The sequence below is a fragment of the Aethalodelphis obliquidens genome, unplaced genomic scaffold (assembly GCF_003676395.1).
Source record: "Aethalodelphis obliquidens isolate GAN/ISIS:26980383/991018 unplaced genomic scaffold, ASM367639v1 scaffold19, whole genome shotgun sequence".
Taxonomy (NCBI): Eukaryota; Metazoa; Chordata; class Mammalia; order Artiodactyla; family Delphinidae; genus Aethalodelphis; species Aethalodelphis obliquidens.
Genome location: NW_020837963.1, coordinates 11058604 through 11085945, shown reverse-complemented (window position 1 = coordinate 11085945; position 27342 = coordinate 11058604). Strand labels below are relative to the sequence as shown.

The 27342-nt window shown below is 41.3% G+C and overlaps 1 protein-coding gene across 18 annotated transcripts in view; it reads left to right on the top strand.

Annotated features, from left to right (window-relative positions):
- The window catches only part of TCF4 (transcription factor 4), a 360826-nt gene that overhangs the window by 171984 nt on the left and 161500 nt on the right, over positions 1 to 27342 (top strand). For 16 of the 18 annotated variants that reach the window (XM_027118574.1, XM_027118569.1, XM_027118572.1 and 13 more), the window contains one exon: positions 9350 to 9414. In XM_027118574.1, coding sequence (XP_026974375.1) covers positions 9350 to 9414 — 65 coding nt within the window. Of the gene's footprint in view, positions 1 to 9349; positions 9415 to 11166; positions 11346 to 23116; positions 23220 to 27342 lie in introns of those variants that run through there. The other 2 variants (XM_027118582.1, XM_027118581.1) reach the window with 2 other exon arrangements.

The following is a 27342-nucleotide window of genomic DNA, read 5'->3' as shown; positions in this document are numbered from 1 at the left end:
TCGATCTCCTCCAGAGGGATCAAAGGACCGGATTCTCTCCCCCAGCATGGACTTGTAATGCCTTCAGTAGAGCGTGGATGTGGGGAATATATGGGTGGAAGGGCCCTTTTAGGTTAACAAACTAAGTCTGGCTCACTAGAGCTTGATCCTGGAGTCTAAAGGCGACCTCTGTCTTAGGGTAGAAAGGGAGAAGAGATACTTTCAGAGCAGTGGCCAGTGGGGCTGATAGAAGGAATGTCGTTTCACCTCCAGGACACTTACGTCTTGGAATTCTGTTGTTTATTAGGGCCATCTGCTTGGTAATGTGAGCTGAATTTCTTTAACACAACCAATCTTCATGAGCAGAGATGAACAAATGTAGAGGCCTAGCACACTGCCAGGAAGAGGTTTCTCTAACCCACAAAATGTAACTGTCTGAAAGGGTATTGGAGATCAACACTTGTTTACTTTTAAAAAATCCAATTAAATAGGTTGGATTAGATAGTCATTGATTTTTTTTTTTTTTTTTTTTTTTGGTTATCTACCAGCTTACCAGGTTTATGAGAGTTTCACCTAAAGTAACCTTGAAGGCTGAACCTGTTCACTTAAATTGGTTACTCTTATCTGTGGCTTGTTAGACTAACCAGTGGAGTTTTATTTTAAAAAAACAGAGATTCTGGACCACATTCCACTGAATGTAAGCCCCCTGGGGTAGAGAACCCAGGAATCTGTTTTAAGAAAAGTCTTACTGATGATTCTCATGATGGGCAGGGGTTTTGAGCCATAGAATTGAATTTCAGGAGATTGCTTTTCTCCACACCCATCCTGTATCTTCCTTTCCTCTTAAGAGTACAACAAAAATATTTTATTTCTGTTTGCTTTTGATGCCTTTCGTGTGTATCGCAAGATTGACCTTTTTCAGTTTTACATGAAAAACTATTACGTATTTCAAATAAAAAATAAGATTTCAAATGCATATGTTGTTTCTTCAGAGGCCCTCACAAAGTCTTTCATTGCCTTGGTTATACCCAGTCACCATAGGCACAAACTGTAATAAAAATATAAAATAGGGCAGGCAGAGCCATTAAGATCTTATTCACGTAAAACCAGTGGTAAGTTACGCATTAGAAGTAAGTTGACTGATTTCGGGGTTAGCCTTAGTCCCTCAGGCCCCTAGGGGACCCTTGTACAAATTGCTGATTCAGAAAATCATTACTCTGGTGGCTCAAGTGGCACTTTAGTGGCCTTAAAGAGTTATTTGACACACCTCCCCAAAGAGCTAAGTTATCCCCATGATTATGTTGATTAATTGCACACTCTGTGGAATTAGTGTTATTTTCAGTGAAAGATTTTCCTGCACTGGGAAAAGAAAGCATAAAACTCACGTGTTCTCATTTGATAATGTGTGCACTTCTCCTAAGAGTGACACCGAGGAAGAGGATGATTCTGGCTTTTGTTGGTCTAGGGTAGGTGAAATAATCTATAAGGCAGTACTTTCATTTTGCATTGAGAAGGTGATTTTTGGTGTCCCAGAGGGTGGTCACTCAAAATGTTTACCAGTTCTAATATTTTCATCCATCAAAGGACTCGAGAATGCCTCTTTGACTTACTACGAATTGAGGAGAGGGCTGTGCTACATAGTGAGAAAAAGACAGGTGGAATCATCTTTGTTACCACAATAGAAACCAGTAATACATCTGGAATACTCCAAGAAGAGGCGGCGTATTGTAAAAACAGGCTTTGGTACAGGAGTTGGTAATTTATGTTCTAGCTTCGTCTCTTAATATCTGTACAACCTCTCTTATTTGTTATAAGTGGGTTACCCTTTCTGAATTTTAGTGACCTCCTCTATAAAAATAGGGGTTGAAATGCCCATCTAAGGAATTCTTAGGATGTTGTTGTCTTAAATAATGTAAGTTAAATTACTTTGCACACTATATAGTGCTTTGCAAATGTGAGGGCTTTAAGGATAATTGAATATTGATTCTAACCATGTTCAGAATCGCCCCAAATACAGAGTTTGGGTGGTGCCTCGAGATACTCTTAAGTATATCTGGAATTTTGGTACACTCGCTGCTTTGAAGGCAATGCAGTGTCTGGATGAGATGGGGTGAATCAATGACAGAAAGCAGCCCAAACTCATAATTTTCTGAGGTCAGAGCTCTAGATCATTACTGAGTGTTCTACTTTGATGATTTAAGAACATCAGTGAAAGTGAGCACTGATGTTAGTCTTTCCTGGGAAAATGGCTTGGCCCCTATTTCCCATCATCCTTTGCTGCAAACTATGTACCTGATCACTTTTCCCCAAAATTTTCTTTCTGTTCTCAATTTAGGAAGAGGGGGATGAAGAGAATTTTCTAGGCTGTAGAATGACTATTTTATCTGCTGGAATTGAGTCGTAGCTCTTTTAGCATGACATTTATTAAATTTGGATTTTCTAAATGCCTCCTGGTATAGTAAGATTCTGCAGGAGAGAACCAGTGGTCTTCTCTGAATTTTAGAAATCAGGAGAATAACGTCAGCTTCTGATTTCTTGTAAACCCAGACTCCCACCTCCAAGCTAGAATCAGGGAAAATTAAAGTTGACGGCTAGTCAGAACCACAAAGGTGTATCTGCATGGAAACATCACAACAAGACGAAGATGTTTTTAGGTCAATTAAAATAAAATTCAAATGTTAAACTTATTTATTTGGTAGAATATTACCAACATATATTAACCCAGTGCATGCTTTGAAATGTTAAGTTTTTTAAAGTGGTAGTTTCTCAGATTCCTCTGAACTTGTGTTAATAGGCAAAAAGATGGGACAGGTATGTGTATTCAAATAAATTTAGGAAAGATTATATTAAATGAAATTAAATGTCTCCACTGCAGGACTTCTCAGAGGCTTTAACATGCTAGGATACAGCGTATATTTCTACCTGTCAGGGAGGGATATAGACAGCTTGTAACATTTCCTGGGCCTTTTGACTTGCCTCCCTTTTGTTTTTTGGAGGCTGTTGTCGGGCTACTATCCCACAGAAGACACTTGTGAGCAGTGTTGTGTTGTCCTATAAATATATATATATATATATATATATATATTTTTTTTTTTTTTTTTTGCGGTATGCGGGCCTCTCACTGTTGTGACCTCTCCCGTTGCGGAGCACAGGCTCCGGATGCGCAGGCTCAGTGGCCATGGCTCACGGGCCTGGCCGCTCCTCAGCATGTGGGATCTTCCCAGACCGGGGCACGAACCCGTGTCCCCTGCATCGTCAGGCGGACTCTCAACCACTGCGCCACCAGGGAAGCCCCTATAATTATATTTTTACTTTCCCTCTTCTCTATGCATTGATATGAAGTCACGTTCTTCACATATGGAATGTGTAGAGATGCAGTTTGCTGCCATGTTTTTGTCAATTAGTTGTTTCCAGTTAACTTAGAGATGGTTGCAGTTTATTGTGTGACGTCACAGGTTCTGGTGTACATCATTTGCACAGCTTTAAAGTACCTAGAGACCTTTTAGGAATAAAACACCATGTAAATGTAAATTATCACCACCTCTAAGACACTTTCATTAATTTCATATCAAATTCATGAGTGTTTTGAGCTCTGGGATTTGAGTCTTCAGTATTGGGCTTCTCGCTTATTGGTAGATATTTTTTTTCAGAGTTTAAATTCCAGCAGCACAGAATAGTGCTAAGAGCCCAGCCATGGGAATCAAACTGGCAGGATTTGAATCCTGGCTCTAACGCTTACTGCCTTTGTGACCTTGGGCAGTTTTCTGTATCTCAGTTTTCTCATCTGTAAAGTGGTGTTTATATTACGTTGCCTCACAGGGTTGTTGTGTAGATTGAATGAAGCAATCTACGTAACCCTTTTGTGTAGCGGGTAATACATGACAAGGACTCAGGTATTCTTACGTGGGCAAGAGAGGAAAAGGCGGGCGCGGGAAAGATGAAAGAACTGTAAATTATAACCTCATGTATATTTTTGCAACCACCCTTCCCGTTATTGTTTAATGAAATACTCTTTTCAATATACCCCCCAAAATTATAGGGTAACCAAAGATGGCTTGGGGTTGGGGACAGGGACGACAGAGATTTATTCTGATTCACACGCGGTTGTGATGAGTTCCTTAGTCTGGTAGCAGGGAACAAAAGGCTGGTTCTTCGGTTTCCAGCATGAGGATTAGCCATGAAACAGCCTTGCTGGGTATTGTCCTACAGCATCAGATAATTTTTTTATCAAGGCTTTTCGTAGGATAATATGTTCCACTGTACAGGTGCATCTTTTTCAGTGGTGGGTGAAATACCTACCGTTTTTTAAAATTTATTTTTATTTTTTTTAATTTATTTTTGGCTGTGTTGGGTCTTCATTGCTGCACGCGGGCTTTCTCTAGTTGCAGCGAGCGGGGGCTACTCTTTGTTGCGGTGCATGGGTTTCTCATTGCAGTGGCTTCTCTTGTTGCGGAGCACGGGCTCTAGGTGTGTGGGCTTCAGTAGTTATGGCTCGCGGGCTCTAGAGCACAGGCTCAGTAGTTGTGGCGCATGGGCTTAGTTTGCTCCGTGGCAGAAGGGATCTTCCCCAACCAGGGATCGAACCCGTGTCCCCTGCAGTGGCAGGCAGATTCTTATCCACCGCGGCACCAGGGAAGCCTCCCTACCATTTATATGTAATGTTAAAAGTGGCCTTTTAAGAATGAAAGGCTACAAACCCAAACATGACCTTGTTGTTATCCTACTGGTCAACCACCCGTGGGATCATCCATGTCACAGCTTATCTCCAGAAATAGTATCATGGATAAGTTGTTCCTGCCTGTCTCTCACTCCTTCCAAATGGATTAGAACTGTCCAGGTGTAGTAATCTACTGAAGGTGATACTTCTTAGGTGTATCCCTGTGAGTTAATGAACTTCTGAGACCAATTTTTTCCTTCATGTAATATTTTCATTCTCATCCAGTTCCCATGACATTCCCTTACAATAGGATACCATGGATATATTGGAAGAAAAATTAGAAGTCAAATGGAAAATTATGTAAGAATATAAAAGTATTAACTTTAGAATTAATAGATATTTGTTAATCATACTCCCCCTAAATTAAAAAAAATTTTTTTTTCCTTATCCTTCGTGGGGCAGCAAGATAAAGAACAACTGAATCAATCGGCAAAAGGATTGGTCTTTAAAAATCATTGGAAGCAGCTTATATTTTCTGCTTAGCTTGAGTTTTTCGAGGGCAACAGAAGCAGCAAGTGACTCCTTTATTGATTGCCCATTGGTGCCATTTTTAATAATCAAATTTAAATATAGGTTTTAACAGCTGATGGGTTCAATTTGGACAAAACACGTGTTGACTTTCCTGATTGTTTGCTCACTGTAGATGCCGACTTGTTCTAGAGAAGGGGCTGCGCGTTGAGCTCCTTTGTCTCTAGAAGGATTGATTGACAGATGTTGTGTCTGCTCATTTACAGCGTTTTTCTTGCTTAATTTAAAAAATTGTGACATAGTATTACACGTTCCTTGTATACATCATTTTTGCAGAAGAAAGTTGTTTAGCCAATATGTCGACTTAGTTTATGAAATCCTCTCTTGTAGCTTTCATTCAGCCTTCAGTGTACCCCCATTAGGTTAGATTATTCGTTTCATGCACGGCAAATCGTCACCAGCAGCAAAATTTAACATTTGGTCCTTTTAGGTATAAAATGAATCAAATGCTTGATAAGATTTGTTCCTGGTGTATATTTCAGAATCTCCCCCGCCCCTTGGTGGGCATACAACAAATGTTACTAACGGGTACTTTTAGTTTTTAAAATATGGACAACAGTACTCCATGCAGTAAAAGACTTGAGCGATTAATGCTACCCTTATGCCTCTTTTGAGTAGTTTTAGCCATGGGGCTTGGCAGTGCCACCATTGTCTTGGTGCCAAAAAATGTCCGCAGCGGCTGTCGCATTCTAGTACCGGAGGGTTGTCTCGAAAATTCTGCAGTGAACACGCCGGGTTTGTTCATCACTGCTATCTCTTTTAAATATTGGAAAAATAGAATCTTGAGCTCTTTCAAAGCTCCGTTGTGATTGTGGGGACGGGGGGAGGTCGGTGGCGAAGGATGGAGGAAAGAAGCTGTCCGCGCCAGCCAGTGGGTATAAGTGACAAAAATCCATGCCTGACACAGAGTAAACACACATATTTAGGAGCTTTTGTGTTCGCGAGCACAGATAGTTACTTAAGAATCCTACTCAAACATGTTATCAGTGCTCTTGAGAATTTTATTATCTGAAACAAATGTTCCCGGACATTTTAAGCGGAAGACCGACATCAAGACCATAGCTAATTTTTAATGGACAATTTACACAAAAGATGTATATTTTTTTCCCTTGGAAATGAGGTGTCATTGTAAAATGGCTGCTTTTTGTCATTAGGAAATTAGAGGAGTAGATATGATAGGTTTGAGAAGGTGCTTGGGTTTATCCACAGTCCCTGATTATTTTGCTCCCAAACAGAGGTTTGGGCTCTGAGGACAGATTTATAGTTGAACTTGCGAACAAAAAGATGTAATAAAGTTAAAGGCTTACACTATCAGGATGAAATGTGTTCACTCAGGATCTGTGGAGCGATCTATTTGATGGTAAAAGTGGATGCTACAGATGAAATCTTTACAAGGAGCATAATCCTTAAAAAAAAAAAAAAAGGAAAAAAAAAGTGCACCTCCCAGCCTCCTGCTGGCTGCGCTGCCTCTTTGGTACCTCACAGACTTCGACAGAGTCCTGGACGGGTGCCCATTGATGTCATGGAAACACTCAAATTACTGAGAATGATTCATGTCTATGCTGGTCTCTTATCCTCCCCCACACAAACAGGAGTAGATTTTTAACCCTGACAACTTGTAATTTGCAGTGAGTTTATTTTTGTATCTGGATAAATATTTTTTAACAAGCAAAATTAAGATTAAGCAGTCTGTATGTGATATGATAGTAAAGAATGCTGGGGCTTTGCAGCCAAGAGTACTTTGGGGACTCTGTGCAGCGTGAATGCATACTCTGATCACCCCTCGCTCCCCTCCTCTCCCTTCCTACACCCTGTTCTTTCCAGTCCACCTCTCCCTCTCTTTATTGCCCTCCCTTCCTCTCTCTTCTCTCTCCCATTTATTCTTATTCATGTTCTCTCTCTCTCTCTCTCTCTCTCTCTCTCTCTCTCTCCCCCCTCTCTCACATCCTTACTATTTGCATGGACCCCTTTTACCTTTAAAAGAATGAAAGGAATAGACCTAACTTATATATATATATATATATATATATGAATTGAGACAAATCCTAGTAGGAAAATTCGTCTCTCCAGGTCTATGTGCTGGAGTTGAGTTGGGAAATAATGCCAGGTGGTGAAATTCTATAGGGGATAGCTTCAGTAATTTCTTCTAGAGAAAGACATAGATAGCCTTTCTTCCTTCCAGTTTTTGGAAATTACCAAAACAGGGCACTAGATGTTCAAATTCCTAGGAAGTCAGAGTAAATTCTACCTCATCTATCTTCTTTCTGTCTGTCTGTCTGTCTGCCTTTCTACTGACCTATCTGCCTTTCTATTTGCTAAACAAGTGAATATTATGTCAAAGTGAATCATGTTGTGGTTGTATGGAAGCTTTGTAGATGCGAGAGCTTCAGGAAGGACGTACATCCTTTGATAGCTCATAAAAGGTAGAGTTTTTTTCTGTTATCTGTTAGTAATATTTATAAAGAGAAGTTAAAGACTATAAGTAGCTTACATCTGACTTACACAGAAGAGTAAATATGTCTTTATGACCATTTATACTTCTGAAACAGGCAAATGCATCTATTCTTTAATGCAAAATCCTCATACAGTGAAAGGTTATTCTCTTAGACCTCCCAGGACTGACACTGCTTGAGATGGTGTCCTGTTTCATTGGAATTGAAACTGATATGGGCATTGATTTTCTACTTTGCACTGAACACTATACCAGGAGTTGGGCGGGGGGAGTGTTTTCCCAAGTTTGAGATTCACTGAAGTCAGTGGAAAAGGTAATACTGGGGAAGAGGGTTAATGTTAAGGCTCAGGTTTGGCTTTCTTCAAAATCATCTTCCATTTTACATATATAGTGACTTACATACAAGGTATGCCTTTGACCAGATATAAGATTTATCAAAGACACATTCTTTGTGTGGTGTCAAGAAGGCATACTCTAACAGCATTGTCATTGAACTAAAAGATCATAATGAACACTGTTACTTCTAACATTTATCTTAACTTGAGTCGAGGGGGGAAAACTTGGGCATTGTAAACTTCAAAGGATCCATTCAGCCCCTCAAAATACTAGTTTTGAATTTTCCCATTGGAGAAAAGAATAGTATAGTCCTGGGTAAAGAGGACAATGTACCTTAAGCTCTAGTCTTGAAGGAAAACAGTATCCTTCAGTCTTGGGTGGGGTGGGCTTTGTGTTCTGGGCACGTGGGCGGCACTAGCCCTTTTTAATGCCCTGGTATGGATTGTTTCCTGTAAGGACTCTTTACATGTCACTAGGTGTATTCTACTGCTTAGATCTCTTATAATGTGGTTTCATTGTCTTCCTTGCTGATTATTAAGGCTCAACACACTTTTAAAAGAAACAAATGAGCAGCCTTGATTTTTACCCTTAGATACGGCCAAATAGCATCTGAGCCTTTATCTATCTCTGCAGAGCAGTCTACAGATAAAAATTGGGTTGTTAGAATTGACACAAGACATTGACGTTCCATTATCCCTTGTTCTACTGGTAGAATCTGAAGCTGGGTTCAGAGTGGGCAATTTTTCAAAAGCCCTCTTTCCCAAATGTAAATTCCGTGATCATCTTTATCATGATGGACTTTACTCCTGGGAAAGGGAGTTTAAATAAAAGAGAGAGAGAGAGAGAGAGAGAGAGTCCCAGAATTTTGAATAGTTTCTTTGCTTTATTCACCATCTGGAGAGCCCTGATTGATTAGCTTTGGCCTCACCATTAAGTGCCAATATAATCAATGGGAATGACTAGGCTAGGGTCATTACATAGATAATTTGCCTGCTGTGTAAATAAAAATGAAATTGTTTAAATTTTGTGAGAGAGAAAGAAAGTGAAAATAAGGAATGACAATTTGTTTGTTAGAGAAAGTGGAGGCCATTGGAATGACAGTTTTTGGAAGTGTGGAGCAGTTTGGCTAAGAATAGGAATGAAGGATATTTTTTTTCCAGTTTATCATAGCCAGAGTGAGGAAGTGTTATTCCCTGTCTTGCTTGCATACATTGCCAGTAGTGCCTACTTTACGTATGTAAACATCGGGGAAGAGAAGTGGATGTCTGTTACCTGGAGGAGATTTTTTTTTTAAAGAAAAACACAATTTACACTTTTTTTGTTGTTTCTCTTGGCAGGTAAAACAGAAAGGGGCTCCTACTCATCTTATGGGAGAGAATCAAATTTACAGGGTTGCCACCAGGTAAGTGAGAATCTCGCGTTGGGAAAGGGTTGGAGAGAATGAACCTGGTAAATCACTTTGTTTTGTAAATTAGATGATGCGTTTTAGACTGTGGCACTAATGCACTGAGAATCTGCCGATGCCTGTCTCTTTTTAAAAAGTAATGAAATAACACAGAGCGTGGAAGTCATAAACACCTCATCGTATCAGAATTGTGTTCACTGGCTTGTTGTTATTTTTTTAATCCATCAGCCGGTACCAGTGGCACTGTTTGCAAACCAGCGATCTCGGGTAAAGTGGTTCTATCAAAAGAGTTTATTTGCAATTAAGAACTTAAGAATTTCTTAGCCTGGAAATGCTTCGTGCAGCCATGTGTCAGATCCTGGGTTCGGGTGGCTACTGCCCTAAATTATAGTTTTCATAGGGGCTGTAGGATGTTGTGTGAAAACAGGGTTGTATTGAGGGATAAAAATGTCTGTGAAAATATGATTTGTTGTCCCTTTTTGTTTCTGAATTGTTTTTGGCTGGAAGTCAAGGCCAGCAGGCTAACAGCAAAGCCGTCTCAAGGGAAGCATGCGTGAGCTAGAAAAATAAGAGTACTTTAATTAAATAATAAAATGCCAGTGTCATACAAAGGTATAGCGTGTGTGTGTGTGTGTGTGTGTGTGTGTGTGTGTGTGTGTGTGTGTGTCTGGGCACTCTGCATTTGCATACTTTCAACTCTGCAGAGAAAGCCCAGTTCTAAAAATACTATCCAGAGCCAGAAGTGTAAGCTTTGTTTCAAGACAATTGAGTTTTTATAGACGCTTTCTTTTTAATTTCAGTATCGGTACTAATCACATGTTTCAAATCTTATTATTATTATTTTTTTCCTCTTAAGATTTAGACTTTCTTTTTCTAAGGGCGTGGGTTTCTTACTTTGGAAAACTCTGGATAGAATTTAATCATCCTCTTTCAGACTCAAAGCTTTCTAGTGTTTTATTATTCACCCAAACAGAAGCGTACCTTCTTCTCGTGCTGGGAAGGGAATGCTTGCTCTCCTGAACCCTCTCACCCTCCCGTTTTCTTTAATGGTATGGAAAAAAAATCCATTTTGATTTTTTTTTTTAAAAAACAACCTGTTTCATGGATCCTGGAAAACGTAAGCAAACAGTTTGAGTCATTAAATAGAGCCTGCTCGAGAAGGTTTCCTTTAGGTAACAGTCAGGGATCACGAAAGGCGGAATTCTGGTGGAGTGGTGGTGTTTTGTCTTGTTTTGTTTTTTCTGGATAGATTTGCATTTTTAAAGTTTAATCCTTCGGCCCAGCCATCCATTCAGTCATACTTGGCATCTGAAAGATTGGTTGTGATGAGGTGAACGGTGCTGGGTTAAGCGCTCCTGCTGCACAAGCTGCAGAGTACAGTTTATGGCAGTTTGTCTGGAAAGAATTCCGCAGGAAAGAAATTTACAGCCATTCCAGCACAACGGAAACATCTTTGGAATGTGAGTGCAAATGTGCGGGGTAGATAGCTCGGCAGTGAGCCTCCTAGCGCCGAGTCTCTGGTGCAAAGCTCTCAATTCCTGCCGAAGAGCCTGTTCCTGTGTATCTGGTTTCTCAGGGTCAAGGCAGAGGCCGTTTGAGTTTTGGGGGAGAAGAAAGTTGACAACATCCTTCCTGTTCGCTGATGGTCATGGCAGAGGTCTCTGTTTTCGACGGGCCTCTTTTTCTGGTCAATGAGAGAATAGGCTTCCTCGCCCCTGTATCCTTTCTTCCTAATAGGAATTGGCGTGATTCCTCCCAGACACAAAGATTTCCTCTGCTGAGTAAGCGCGAGGCCCCTTAACTTGTGAAAGCATCATCCAGACCGCGTGAGTCTGTCAGTGTATGTGCTGGGACACAGACCCTCCCTAGGTTTGTGGGCAACACTTCCCTCGGGTGAGACTGAAGTTAATTTTTTTGGCAGACACAAGGTGAGAAGTGGAAAGGGGCAGAGGGTGGACTAGAGGTGGACGGACTGGCGTGTGATGGCTGAATGTCTGGGCCTGGGGAATGTCTCCTTTTGAGACATTTGTGTCCAGGAAAATTCTGTTGTATACAGGAGTACGGCTGCATCCGCTTTTCTTAAAAAGTCTTCATAATAGAGCCGTGGAGTGTGGAGATTCTTTCATCCTTATTTCTGCTTCGTGATTGTGAGTCTTGCAAGGACCGACTCTCTCTTTGCTTAGCCTGGGCTCAGCAGTGTCCATAAACGGTGTGATCACTTAAGGAGAAAAGCAAAGAGCACAATTTTGGAAATTCCCTGATTGAGGAAATCGGGGCTGGAGAGGAAAAGGGTACATATTTTGAATTTCTGCTTTCGGTGAAATCTGAGACTAGAACAGACCCTAGTGTGTCTCCCAGTGAGTGAGTTTCTCTTGTGCCGAATTGTTTTTTTGAATCCCTGTCTCCAACACCAGCTATGCAAACCCAAAAGAAAGGCAGAGTCTCGGTGTCTTGGGCTTCAAGTCTAAATAGCAGATCACAGCTGAACCGATTCCCCACTGTGTGGCAAGGTGAGTGACTCGTGGAGAGGCAGCTTTTTGTTTTCTCGTGTTTACTACTTTATAGAGATGCTGGATGGAAGTCCTTTAGATGCTGTGCCCTGAGGGGCTCCAAAAACTGCTTTATCGTATTATAACAGTGTGTCCTGTGGACTTCCAGGGATGAGCACTGTTACGTATGAACGTGCTTCTTCCAGTTCCAATAGCCTTTTGTTTGGTGCAGAGAAATAGTGATGGTAAGCAACAGGTAGCCAAATGCTGTCCTGGAGAAATAAATTATTATTTTGCAATGTTTGTTGTTTCAGAATGCATCAGGTTAAAAAAATACATATCCGTCATGTGTCTCTTGAGGATGTACCACTAATAGTGATAGACATGGGACTTTTTAAAAGTGGGTGTCTTAGCTGAGAAACAAAAGCCGGCGGGTTCTTTATTAGCGATTAAATTGTTTTCATTGAAAATAGTAATGGGATGATATGAATTCATTAATGCACTTCCATATAAAATTATCAGAAATGAACTCGGTGACTTTTTCAGCCTTTCGAAATTGTATAGAAAATAAACCCATAGAAACCAAAGTGGCCAAACGGACTTTTTTTAGTTCTCACTAAATATGGCAAAACTAATTTAAATCAAATTGGAGTACGGAAATCACACCCAGGCTTGAAATGTTCTTGCCAAATTGCAACCTCATACTACTTTTTTTTTTTTTTTACTGGCAGGGAAAATAAAATTTATAATGGAAAGTCTGACAGAAATGAAAATGAGCGGAAATAAAGTTTTTCACAGGATAGTCCAATCTTAATACGATAACCAATAGCTAATACCTAATGGGCCTCACTGTGCATGACAAAAGGGAAAAAATGTCATTTACTTTTGGCCTCTTTTGCTGCTTTGAATAGGATGTTTGGTGACTGCAAACTTTTTTTGTCTTTCTTAATCTTCCCCGAGATCTACTGTTTTTGAGTGAGGTGGTGATGTCAACACAAATGCTTGGTATTAAGGCAGAAGTTTTCCCCTTAAATGGAAGTTGAGTATTGATTATCAGGAAGTGTTTGTCTTTTCTTTCTGGGAGATAGCTCAAGTCTAAAGCAATGGTTTCTTTATTAGTATCTCCTGGGCAAGATTTTGTGCGTGTGCGTGTGTGTGTGTGTGTGTGTGTGTGTGTGTGAGATATGTGGAGAGCTGGGCCCTATCTGAGACCAATTAAAATCGCATCTTATGAGTTGGGCCTTTGCATTTCTGACAACTCCCCAAGTGATTCTAATGTGCAGCTAGGTTTGATGATTTCCTAGAATGTTCTATAGGAATCTGCTCTATTTAAAGACTTGTGTTCAAAATCTAGTGTTGCCACTGACCTTGAAAAAGCTTTTAGATTTCTTGCCTTACTTTGATTATTCAAGACATAGGAATATATTGCATATGTACTTCATTTAAAAGGCAGTGAAAATTAGTGATATTCTGAAAATCAGTAAGATGCCTCGAAATCTTTATACAAAACCCCACAACTGAATATCCCAGACCGTATCTTGTTTTCTCTAGTGAAGTCCAAGGCTCTAACCTTATCCACATTCTTTTTCTTTCTCAGCAAGTAATCAAATAGGACTATGCTGATAAAGCTATTTGATGTTTAGATCTTAAAACTGACGGGATTTAAGAATTAGGCCTAATCTCAGATACCTTTGTTAAACTGCAGAAACTTTGCAGCTGCAGAGGACACGTAAAGGTCTTCTCTGTATGTGATTCAGTGCACTCACAAACCAAGTTGTTTTGGATTCATTGAAATTAAACCTCTGTAGTTGGTTCTGAAATGAATTACACATTTAAGAATGGATTTTCTTCTTTTAGTTCTTTTTATTTTTGGTACAAAAAGAACTACAAATTCCTTAATTCTAAAACTTTTGGACCCTTCCAGTGTTTCTTATCTGAAATCAAAATAGAAAGGATATACACAGAAAAGCTGTGAAATCCTTTGTCTCTTCTTATGAAAATAGCTATTTAGGTCTTGTGGAAGCAGAATTCGTCTTGGTTTTTAACTTGGCGTTACGGTTAAATGTTTGTTTATAGTGTGCCGTCATTCATACCTGGTCCTACGTAACCTTCGTCGGAACCTCTTCCATCCATGTATCTGCCTTAGCGCTCTGCTTTGCCTTCATGGTGCTTTTTGAATGTGCCACTATTGATGTTTGTTGAATGCTGGTCTCCACCCAGAGTCTGTAAACTCCCGGAGGGCAGGGGCCAGGTCGGCTCTATCTTGCCCTATATGAATTCTGTACCTGGCAGGGTGAGGATTGTGACGACCTGAGGCTTATTTCCCCAGCATCACTTTTAGGAATCATTCTGAGAGAGTGAAGGCTGAATAGCAGTGTGTGAGAACCATACAGTGAGCAGCGCTTTTCCTGTCTCCGAAAACCAGACATCATACCCTCTTAAAGAAAGTCCTTTGGAAGCCCTTCCTTCGAAAGTGCAGTGCAGACCCTGGAATGACATAGAGATCAGATCCTGGAGGGTCACTCATCACTGACTTTCTTGGCGTTGAGTCCTAGCCTGGTGGCCTCACTGTTCTAGGTCTGAAGGTTCCCAAAGGAGGGAATTGGAGATGTTCTTGGTTTCCTTCTAGTGGGTGCGTTATTGGAACCAAAGGTCAGACTCCAGGCCTGTGGTTTTTGAATTTGCTGGTGTGGACGGTGGGACAGAATATTTTAAATCACGATGGTGTCAGAAATCACAGGGACCAAATCTGCAGGGTGATGCCATCGGGACTCTGCCCCCAAGCACTATTTTTCGGTCAGCAGCTCCTTTGTTGTGGGGGCATTGCTATGGGTATGCCCCTCTCCCGACAGCCACCCAACACACACCAAAGGGGAGAATGGAGCCATTTTTTCACTGTGTTGATTAACAAATATTTTTTGGCCCTCAAGTGAAGTGTTAGGTATAAGGGGGAAAAACAAAGGGAAGGTCTTATATACCCTCCCTTCAATCCCCACCAGCAGCTTTCTGGACGTTAAGGGGGAGAATCAAGCACCATTTATTTAATTTACAGAATTTTCTTTAATCTTATATAGTATAAAATTTCAAAAACTCAGAAGAGTTGAAAAACATAATACAGTGGAGTACCACTTAAACAGTTGTTAATAGTTGTTACGTTTGCCTTGGGTGTGTGTATGTGTAAGTATATATATTTTTCAGTGCCCCGTTTTTAAGCGGCAGATCAGATAAGATTTCACCCCTAGATTTTTCATCGTGTGTCTGAAAATTAAGAACACTCACCTATTTAACTAAAATACAGTTATCACCCCTAAAGAAATTAACAGTAGTTTCCTAACCTAATACCCAATCCAGATGAAAATTTCTTCATTTGTCCCCATGAAGATGTCTTTCATCGCTCCTTTTCCCCCCAGGCATTGCATTTATGCATTGTATCTTGCTTCTGTGTCTCTTTAGAATTTCTTTTAAACTAGAACAGTTCCTGTAACTTTAAAAAAAGTGATATTTACCTTAAAGAGAGCAGGCCAGTTGTCTTGAAAAATATGTCCCCTACTTGAACTGTTGGATTATTTATTTGTGGTGCTGTTTAATTTGTTAATTTATCACTTGTCTTGCCTACAAATTGAAAATTCGGCTTGAAAAGCTGATTCAGACGGAAGTTAAACATTTCGGCCTGAGTATCTCATAGTTAATGCTATGTGCTTCATACTGCGTTTCATCTGGAGGCGTATAATGTCAAGATGTGTTGCTACTGTTAACACTGACTTGAACCACTTGGTAGAAGTGGAGACCCCCAGGTCGGTCCATTGTAAAGAAACCTTTTCCCCTTTGTAATTAGCAAACAATCTTTTTTTCTTTTTTAATATCTTTATTGGAGTATAATTGCTTTACAATGGTGTGTTAGTTTCTGCTTTATAACAAAGTGAATCAGTTATACATATACATATATCCCCACATCTCTTCCCTCTTGCATCTCCCTCCGTCCCACCTTCCCTATCCCACCCCTCTAGGTGGTCACAAAGCACCGAGCTGATCTCCCTGTGCTATGCGGCTGCTTCCCACTAGCTATCTATTTTACATTTGGTAGTATTTATAAGGTAAGCTGGGACGAAGTGAGCAAACAATCTTTGTGTTTATACTTTAGCACTGGGCATAGATCCCTGTTCCCCAACCATTTTTGACCGGATGGTTTTAGCATGCATTGATGACACTTGCCTGAACCCAGAGGGTTTTGAACTAGTGATTTTTTTAAAACTCCATCATTCCTTCTACGTTTATAGCTGACATTCTTCTTTAAGGAGCTTTATTGGATTGTTCATTTCAGTGCTGTCAATTTCAGTGTTCATACATATACAAGTAAAATGTTAATAATCCTTGTATTAAACATGGTTCCTTACCTGGAGGAGACTGGAAGTATTAAAGCATCCTTCAGATTTCTTAAGGTATAGCTTATGGCTCAGGCTAATGGTCAGAAATGCTTTAATTGCAGGAGGAAAGATGTGATTATAGGCTATGTTTCCTTGTACACAAACTCTAGTATTCTTTTGCTGAAATTTGGAACCTTGTGACAATCTTTGTACCCCCACCTATTAGATCAATCTTTTTATAAGCACCAAGGTTTTTCTCAAATTCTCAGATTGCTCCTCTATATTTTAGTAATTGTTCTTAAAGATCTCGCAAGGTTGACCATCGGTGGCTGACCGACTGAGTCAGGTGGGTTGCTGTGATGCCCGATGAAGTAACTCTATCAAGGATCGCTGAGATAGTGGAGCCATACGTCCACTCACAACCCAGACATGGCTGATGAGTGAATTTCTAAACCTTAGTCTGGGCTCAATGTAGAGGAAGCTGGGGGGACTAATACTAGGTGCCAGTAAAAACCCCTGGGGTGATTATTATTATCTTCATTTAAGAATTAAGAAAATGGGGGCTTCCCTGGTGGCGCAGTGGTTGAGAGTCCGCCTGCCGGTGCAGGGGACACGGGTTCGTGCCCCGGTCCGGGAAGATCCCACATGCCGTGGAGCGGCTGGGCCCGTGAGCCATGGCCGCTGAGCCTGCGCGTCCGGAGCCTGTGCTCCGCAACGGGAGAGGCCACAACAATGAGAGGCCCGCGTACCGCAAAAAAAAAAAAAAATTAAGCAGACCCAAGATCTCACCCTAGCTAAGTTTCAGAGCCAGGCTTTGGACTTTAAAATGCCTGGTTTTAAAGCCAGTGCTTTTCCAACTTGGGTTCCCTGAGCCCTGAGCTCATGGTGAGGTTTCTAAACTCAGGTAGGTCTGTATGAGAGCCCATCTGGAAAACCACTTTTGGTAGATTCCAGGCCCACTGGAGAATCTGGGTCTAACACATTGCTTAGAATGGAGTAGCTTCTCAGGGTCAACCCTGAACACGGTTGGAAAGGCAGAGAAGAGGGCAGGCCACACGGTTCCTTACAGCCCAGCCTGTTTTTTCTGTTTTTTTTTTTTTAAATACACCACATGTGCCTGTATGAATAATCTATTCTGTAACATCTTCAGAATTAGCATGTGCAATTTCATTAAAACCAATGAAGATTTCCTGTGACAAGGCTGGGGTAGAATATGCCAATTCACATTTTAGCAACAGCACGAGCACTTTCTTAAAAATGTATGGATTATATTTGGGCCTTCCTTTCTGTGCAATGCAGGCAGAATATGGTTTGCAATTACACAAATTTGGATTCCTCGTAGATCAAATTATTGTTCCCCAAATACAAGAACTACATAGAAAGTTCTAAATCAATACTTTTAGCAGGCTTTTAAATGTGACCCAATAATTTTTTTGTTTATGACATTGAACTCACTTTGTCATATATAAAATGACAAATATGTGTTAGGAGTATAGGCAAGTTTTCTAAACAGTTCAGGACAGGTAACACATAAAAAACCTTTGACATTGCTTTGAGATGATTCATGAGACACCAAAAACATGGTGTCCTCACATCCTAAATGAAATTTCACCAGAATATTCGGATTAACTTCTCTTTTCTTATGAAAAGTATTGAGGGGTTTTTAATAACCACTAGCAATTAGGACTACAGTTCATCTTTATACTTTTGACATGTAAAGAGAAAAGGGAAAATCAGTTAATGACTAAACAAACAATTGACTTAATTGTTTTTGAGCAATTGAGGTGTACTTGGTAAAGTTTAATGCTGAAATATATCTACCCATCCTGTAGACGTCACTATAGCCCTATAGCTTCTTTCCATAAAAAAGACAGTAGACTCACCATTCAGCATCAGAAGAATGCTGAATTTCACTTTTCAATATGAAATGGCAGAAACATTTATTCCTCTGTGTGTGATCATACTTGAAATGGTTCCATCCTTAGGAAATGTCTCCTGAAACTCTTAAAACTGAAACCCCAAGTTAAAATAGTGGGAACACTGCAAGTTACCGACAAAACCCCATAATCTTTTTAGAAGTAAATATTTAAGAAAGGGACAGATATTGAGTCTGCTGCTGTGCCTGATAGTGGTAACCTGCTTAGAATTGAAGAACCCCATCCTTTGAAAAATTGTGCGTGTGTGTTCTCAGTGTTTATGTGGATTTCTTTACAGATGCTTTCACTCACAGATAAACTAAACCGAGCTTCCTAAAGCAAGTACCTTTTACGTTCATTGTGTTATTTATTATCTGACAGCAGTAAGTTCTTGGGAGAAGAAAACCGGCACTAACACGTAGTTGCATTTACTTTAGCGTTTCTGATGCACACACGTTTTTTCACAGGATGGCGCTTGTCTCTATCAGACGTTTCTTGTACTTAATAAAGGGAGAGGTCACATTTTGATGGGATAGCATCTTTAGACTAGCCCTTCCCTAGATTCTGTTGAATAGAAAATATTATCACAATATATTAACATTCTTATGGTACTTAAGGAAATCTATATATCCCTCCATTCCATTAACCCGTCCCTTCGAAAGACCTCTTCTGGTGAAGAAGGCTTTCTATGACATTAAAAAAAAATACCAAATAGATCTTATTTTTAACCCACCTCAAAGTCACGTTTACGTGAATTTGGGATGAGAGTTCAGTGATAAGAAAGCAATTAAGGAAGAACATCCCTGAGGTTTTTCAAGCAGTGGCCATCCTCCAGAGCTCTAGACGTAGGGGTCTCTGTGTCGGGGTTTGCCCGTGCATGCACACAGAATAATCCGGGCTCATTTGTACCACAGTAATGAACAGCAGGGCACTGAATCTTTTCAGTTTTATTGGTATTGTATACAGTAAGTTATTAAATTTCATCTCTGTAATACACCTGCAGTAAAATAACAAAACATCGCTGCACTTAAGGAACATGTGTGTGGTACAGTGCCCTCCCCCATCATTTCACCGCCCCCCCCCCAACAGCTGCTTACAGATTTCAAGATCCATTGTATATATTCCCTTGAGCCCACCTCTAATAATCGAGACACATCTGCCATTGCAGTATTATAGGCATATGTAGTTTTATTGAAAACTATACCTGTAAAAAATTAAATAACTCCTACCTCAATTAAATTGGCAAGATACCTTTTGCATATTGCAGACCTCCTGAGACCCAGCGAGTTCATTTTATTCTTATATTACAAATCACTAAATATGTTACTTTTATTTAGCTAAGTAGATAGCTCTTCTCATACCCTGATGGTAAGTTTCTTTCATTTTTTTCTTACTTTTGTTTTCCTTCTCCCTTCATCTTTACATATAAAAAAAAAGTACCACACAAGCTACAGGAAGGAAACATTGAGTCTGACTACCATCAACACGGTATAAATAAAGTCAAAGGGAAAGGATCCTAAAATGTACCTCTAATTCTGAAGTGACTATTAAATAAAAATAAAGGTTACAGAATCGCGATCAAAACCTTAACTCATTTTGTGCTTTCATAGAGATTTTTACAAGCCTCTCTGAGATCCGTTTGATCATCCTAATAGCAGAATAGGAAATAATATGAAGAGGGAATGAGTCAGTAGGTCATACAAGTCATATATACGTAGATTCCTATTGGATTAAATCCCTTACCTTAACATGTATATTTTGTTGAAGATTGGGTCAGTAATGATGCCTATAAAATAATTTTTATCCAAACAGAAATAATAGTAAAATATTCACTGAAATAAACTAAGCATAACCTTATTCCCACTTAAGGTATGTAGGGTGTCAATATATATTACATGGTTATATAGTAGTGAGTATGAATAGTTATTCGTCATGAGTTAATCATGCTACTCTTACAGTGAATATCTAAGAAGAAACGTTTATAAATGTGCTTCATATAGTCATGGAAAAATCTAAAGACAACATGCCGACTCTATGAATAGGAAGAAAACTATGTACCCTTTTGGGAGAATATGAAGGTTACTCATTACATGGTATCATAGAAAGCATGTTTTGTGCTCTTCAAAAGGACTGTATGTGAAAGGGACAGAGGGAATGAGAGCTGGGTCCCTGACCCAAAGCGAGTTTAGACTCAGAAAATATCCTCTCATGACAGTTGAAAGGTAGATGGTTTCACGGGATGAAGTGAGAGAAAAATGTTAGTGATAGTTACCGTAGAGAAGAGAGAAAATCAGGTAGTGTTATTGATCACCAGTCCAGATTAAAAATAGTTGCATGTTTCAATGATGAATTTTCTTTTTTTGATAAGAATATTGCTTAAAACCAATGGTTATTTGGTTCCATTGGGGGCTGCCTGGACCTACGAGATTTTGTTCAGTCTGTGATCAACTAGGATATTTTCTGCACCTCTTATGTTTCACAGGATTCAAAGCCTAGTGTGGGCACAAGCCTGAATCCTAGAGTCTTAGGGTCATTGCTTACAATTAAGTTCTAAAACCCCAAGAGAATCAGAACTCAAGATCTTAGAAGTATTTCAACTTTATAAGTTTTTTTAGTAGAAAAATGCATTATAAATTCTAAACAAACTTTTCACACACAACTCATGCACAAGTTGGAGAATACAACTTGACTCAGGCTATACCACTCCTTTGAAGTCCCCATCAACTCAACTTTTTCTTCCTTGGATGTGATTCACTCCTGTGGAAAGATCTATTACCAGTACTTTTGAACTGTGAGGTCTGTTTGTCACTCTGAGCTCTGCAGTTCGGAACTGTCATGTGTAGAGTGACTGGTACGACATAACACCAGAGGTGGTAAAAGATTTGCTGTGGACAGTGACATGTGACAAAGAAGAGTGTCAACAGCTGCTGCTACTGACGTTGTCCCTCAAGGAGTCTTCCTGCATCTCTGCCACTTAACTGTCTCAGCCAGGGAGTCACTAATATGGACCACTTTCTCTCATTCCTACTCCCACTTAGCTACCAAGTAAGATATGTTTTCAGAGTGCAAATTGTGGGTGCCATTTTCTCAATGGAAAGAATATTTAAGTTTGGTGTTTCGTGTGTCGGGAAAGGGATTATCCTTTGCTTTATTTCTAGGAGAACTTCTGCTCTATTCCCTATGGCAGAAAACACATCCACCCTATCATTCGTGGACTCCAGACTGTCTCCGTTTCCTACTTCATTACAAAGCAGATTTTCATTTCACCATACCCTAGCTAACTCTACTACCCCCTCAAATTTCATAGTGTGCCTGCAGATCTACTCACAGAACCAAGATTGGAGGCTCCTGTGGAGTCCGTCCGCTCTGTCCTCTTAGTTACCTGGCGCAGATCATTTGATCAGGGCTCTAGATACTTACACGTATTGTTCTAGAAATAGAATGCAGTCATCCTAGGTCAGCTCTGTAGAACCTTAGTGAGCAAGTGGAACATATCAGAACATTCAACAATACTGCATTCCACCACACCTTCAGCTGGGTGTTTAATAAGTATTTATCGTGAAATAGCACCCCACCCCCACCCCCCAAGGTCATGCTATCACTGTCTTGGGAGAGGACTTGAGCTAATAATAGCGTAGTCACCTCATCTGAGGCGCTAACACGTAACTTTTCACATTGATGTTCTCACATCTATTCGCATATATTTTTCAAGGGGCTAGAGTAAAATCTGGCAGTTACCTATGAGATAATTCACCTCAGGTATTGTGCTTTTGACCTTGAATTTTATTGATTGAACTTCCTCTCAGGATTAGTCTTTCCATCTGTGTCTGTTGGCTTGGTGACTGTCCCCCAGCCACCGTCCTCGATTATCCTGTCTCCCCCACCCCATAAGCCCGCAGTTTTCAGATTTGGTCCATTCTGCTTCCTATACAATAGACCCACTCCGTCCCCCGCATCCCCGTCACCACTGTTGCTGTCCCCACCCCTCCACTTCCCTCCACCTCCACCTTCCCACTCTCACAAGGCTGCTGGAGTGATTGTCTCCAAAAATCCCCAGTGCTGTTATGCCCTTGCTTAGCATGCCTCCATGGCTTTGGGGACCCAGCCTTAGCGTCCCCAAACGTCCCTAAACGGGATTTAGAGAGCCTGGCCCCTGCCTCAGCCTTCAGCCTTGGCCTTCACACTCACCACTCACATCTCGTGTTCCAGCCGTACTGAGCTGCCCGCGCTGCCCTTGAGTGCTCTTTCACGGTCCTCTCTGTCTTTACAAGGGCCCTTCCATTGGCCTGGGATATCTTCATCCTGCCTCTCATTCTCCTCTCCTTATATTCCTTTACCAGATAACTCACACTGTGTGTCCAGGATCCAGCTCACGCATTGTTATATCCAGGCCAGAAGGAGGGGGCCCTCCTCCGTGCTCGGGTAGCCTCTGATGCACTGTGCTCTCCCAAGCGTTGTCACGCTCTCTACGGGCAGAGAGGGCCCAGGACTAGGCCTGTACTCTCTCCCGAATGCCTCGTAGGGGACACTCTGTTTGCTTGAGAGTCAGTGGATGGATGAGTAAGCGAATAAGTGAACCAACAACAATAACAAGTTATATAACTTGTGACCCCAGTGGGGTAGGAACTCTTTTTAATCCCCATTTTATTGATAATGAAACAGAGACTCAGAGCGATTTTGTCGCTATTAATAGTAAGTGGCAGAGGTGGGACTAGGGGACAAAGTCCTTTGGCTCCAGATTTATCATTTTCTCTATTGCTTCTTTATCCCTGGATAAAGTTGGTGAAGCTTTTTGTGATCGCCGGTAGCCCACAGGGTCTTCTCGTAGATGGTTCTAGCTCTCTTCTCACTGTTAACTTAGGTATCATCCAGCTTCCTGCACTGAGACCTCTTTCTGTCAGTAGGAAAGACTGCGTTTCTAAAGAGGATATGATGACCTCCACAATCTATATATCAAGAGCATTGTCCTTCGAGGGCCAAGAAAGAATATTTTGAATGTCTCCCATAAGGAACTACAAATCGCATACAGTGTGGTGCGTATTTCCTGCGTTGTCTGTTACCTGTCGGTGGTAGCGCCTCTCTACTCCACTGCTGAAAGGACCATGGTCCACCTGATAATGGAAAGGCTTTGAAGCTCAGGGGTGAATGTAATACCAACTGTGTTTCTGTCACTCAGGTTTCATCCTCCTTCACTGTCCCTGGTCCATCTTGCTTGGCAGAGGGTGGGTAGGAAAAGGGAAGAAGTGGATGAGTTGAGTAGATAATGGTTTGCTTCTCCCTGTTTCCTGCACAGGATTCTTTTCCTCATAACCTTGAGGTAGGACATGGAAAAAAAATGATGATAATGAGTTTTATGTCTGTGTATAATTTTGAAATCTTTAGGATGGATTGTTCCAGTAAGAAAGGACCTAAATGTCACCTGGTGCCCAATGCTGCTTAGTAGCAAATGGGAAACTAAGGCTCAGAGATGTTAAGAGACTTGTCAGTATCACACAGCAGACTTCATTCATGTGGACCCACACACAAGTTAGAATTCCAGTCTCAGGTAACACTGAAATTTTACTTGATGTCTTTGTAGCCTCTTTCTTCCAAAGGCCACGGGGCCACCCTAGACTCTGAAGTGATAGCCAGAAGTAGTTGGAAATACATCCTGAAGAAATTTCTAGACCAGTGTCCCTTTGTTCCGCTACCACTGAATCGCGCTGTCGTGGAGCCAGAGGATGTTGTTTGCTTGTAAATACTGAGTTTTTGAAATGTCACTGTAACACTGGAAAAACGTCGTCTCAGAAGGTTACCAAAGTGACGGAATCCCGACGTTGTAAATACGAGCCAACACAAGTACTCATAAATGACAGGAATGAAACATACTTGACTAAATCCATAATAATCACTGATAACACTGTTTACCCTCAGTGACCAGGAGCTGTGAACTTGGATAAAAAGCACATGTGAGCAGATATCATTCATGTGTCGGAGCCTCTAGCCATTCCAGAATATTTTGATGGAAAAGATCCCTAAATATGTAAAAGCTTTGCAATAACTAAGAAGCAAGTGTGCGAGATAGGGTGTCAGGCAGCCCTAATGGAACTGGAGAGAGAGGACTGATGAGATGGCCCTTGTTCTGGTCAGAACCAAACTGTGAGCCTGGCCGAGCGGGAAGGTCAATACTCTTATTTTCAATACATGTGATTCCTAGAAGGTCCATTTGCCACAAACAAGAGCTTACGCACGTGCCATGTTCTTGAGAGAAAGAAGATGTGGAATGAACTTACAGATGAAAAGCCTCAGAGCGACAAAGGCAGGATTCCATGAAAGTCTGAACTAGGCTTGCACTTGAGCAGGACATAGGTGGTCCAACTCCCTCCAGTCCTAATTTCTCTAGAGCCCGGGCTTTTTCTTTTTCTTCTTTTTTTTAATATTCATTCATTCATTCATTCATTCATTTGGTTGCGCTGGGTCGTTGTGGCACGCGGGATCTTCGTTGCCACGTGCAGGATCTTTAGCTGCGGTATGTGGGATCTAGTTCCCTGACCAGGGATTAAGTCCGGGCCCCCTGCATTGGGAGTGTGGAGTCTTAGCCACTGGACCACTAGGGAAGTCCTCCGGGCTTTTTTTAAATAATAACTTCCTCCTTTGGGGAAATGATTGCTTTCTTCCCTCTTCTGTTCTGACGTTAAAATGGTGCCTGGATGTCCAAGGCTCCAAGAAGAGATGCCTGAGGTGGCAAGCCAGTGTTCCCTTAGCCTCTGTGATGTGGCTACTCTTGCTGTTCCAAGCACCCCTTTGGTCCCCATCTCCCCAGGGGACAGTGGAGACTGCATGACAGTGGGCTGGACCCTCGCAGTATTTCAACTGGTAAAAGAGAGCTCCAGCTGCTGAAAGAGATAGGGGAGTGACGTGGCCCAGGGGCTGCTCCCATCACTGCTCTGAGCTGTGTACAGGGAAGAACTGGGTTTGCCCTGAATGACCTCCTTGGTTTTCATATGTATGCAAAATACTTTTTTTTTCCTTGACGTACTGCGGTATTGTTTGATTCTTTTTTCATGGTAAGCATCGCTTTCTTAACTAAAAATAAAAGGCCGAATTCGATATTAGAAATACTCAGTGCTGATGAAATTTGGGGAAAACTACAATATTATATATCACAAACTGACATTTGACCCAGAAGTTATAGTGGTTCTGCTTCTTGAATTTTTATGCTTAGCAAAGATTTCGTAAGGGGGAAAAAGCTTTCTATCGGAAGGTGCCCATTTTGGTATTAGTTGGAACAGTGGTGAAGAGTTTGAAGTGATCTGAGAGTCCAAGGCTGTGTGATGTTGGTGCATTTTGGTGTCCATGGGTGGGGTCTGTGTGGATGCTAATACAGCTTTCAAACAGCATGGGCAGAGGAGGGAGCAGAAGTGTCCCAAGCCCTTAGAAACTCACCGACTGACTAGCATCCTGGTGACATGGCCGTTCACCCTGCCATGGGGATTCCCTGGGTGGGGACCCAGTTTGCTTCTTGAGCTACCTGGCAGCTGGCAGGAGGCAGGGCCTGCTGTCTTGGTTTGACTGATAAGCTGTAGGTGTTGGTGTTGGAGAGACGGTGGCCAGTCTCAGGCTCTGTCCTAGAACTGTTCCTGCTTGTTGGTTACGATTGCAGGTGCAGGTTGAGTAGCTTCTCACACTTCCTCTCAAAGAAAGACAGCTTTGTCTTCCCGGGATGAGCAAGAAGACAGTGGCCCTGCAGACGTTCTGCAACAGGGTCACCCTGTGCTGATGGTCTTACTGCCTTTTTTGTCCGGGCTTTGACAACTGTAGGTACCTGCAAGGTTCTTGGAGCTGGAGCAGAGCTGGAAAAGCCTTGAATTTGGACTCTTCTTGGACTCTCAAAAGACGAAGGACACTCATCCCCAGTATCTCCTCTTCCCACTTCTCTTCACTCTTTCATGATCTTTTAAAAATGATTTTATAAAAACCTTGAGGGGTTTTATTTTCGGCACGGCAGGTGGATTGGACTCTTGGTTGGGGGATCTAAGGAAGAAGAGTCGAATGAAAGTGGTCAGAACACAGGGTGGCTGTGGAAGGTCTCTGCTACCTGAAGGTCCCCTTCAGTGAGGTAGTAATTTGTTAATTCGTCTTTATCTAAAGTAGACTGCTGCTGTTTCAGCTTCCAGACTGCAGGTGGACAGCCACAGATTCGACTCTGTATCCACTTTGCCTGTCTCCCCTTGTTTCGCTTCCTGATTCGCTGCTTCCAACCAGCTGTTCTTCTAGAAACCAAAGAGAAGTAAAAGAGCAGGGAGGAGAGAGAGAGAGATTGGTATTTTGACTATCAATGGGTAAAAATATCTGTCAGGCTCATAAGGTAGCTCCTTAGTGAATTTAGCATTTGTTTATTAGTTTAGAGGGAATATCTTTGAGCTAAAGAGTTAGCTAATTAAGAAAATCAGTGGAAGATTTGAGGAACTCAACACTTCCTGTCTCCAGATCCCCTGAGTTTCTCCCTTCAGCTCTACTTCCCAATTCATTCCACCCTACCCCCACTCCTAATATTTATTAATTTATTAAAAAATTTTTTTAAAAAATAAATGTATTTATCTTTGGCTGCGTTGGGTCTTTGTTGCAGTGCACGGGCTTCACATTGTGGTGGCTTCTCTTGTTGCAGAGCACGGGCTCTAGGTGCGCGGGGTTTCAGTAGTTGTGGCACACGGGCTTCAGTAGTTGTGGTGCACGGGCTTAGTTGCTCCGCAGCATGTGGGATCTTCCTGGACCAGGGCTCAAACCCGTGTCCCCTGCATTGGCAGGCAGATTCTTAACCACTGTGCCACCAGGGAAGTCCCCTAATATTTAAATATTTGGTAAAGCTCAGAATTTCAGCCTCCTCTACCAGGATCTAGCCCCAAATTGCTCTCTCTGGTGGCTAGAGGGACAAAAGACAAGATGGAGAATGGGGAAGAGGTGGGGCGGATCATTTTGCCTCTTGTCTAATACATATGTCTGGTTACCTATAATGCGTATTGCTATGTCAGTATCAGTGTGAACCAGCTCTGAATAGGTTAGTCTATCACTTTGTTTTCTTTTGGTTCATTTCGCTGCAGGGATTTCTTTTCCTATTCTTGTTTATCAGTTTCCTTTGGTCTGATTTTTTTTCTTTTTTTTTTTTTTTTTTTTTTT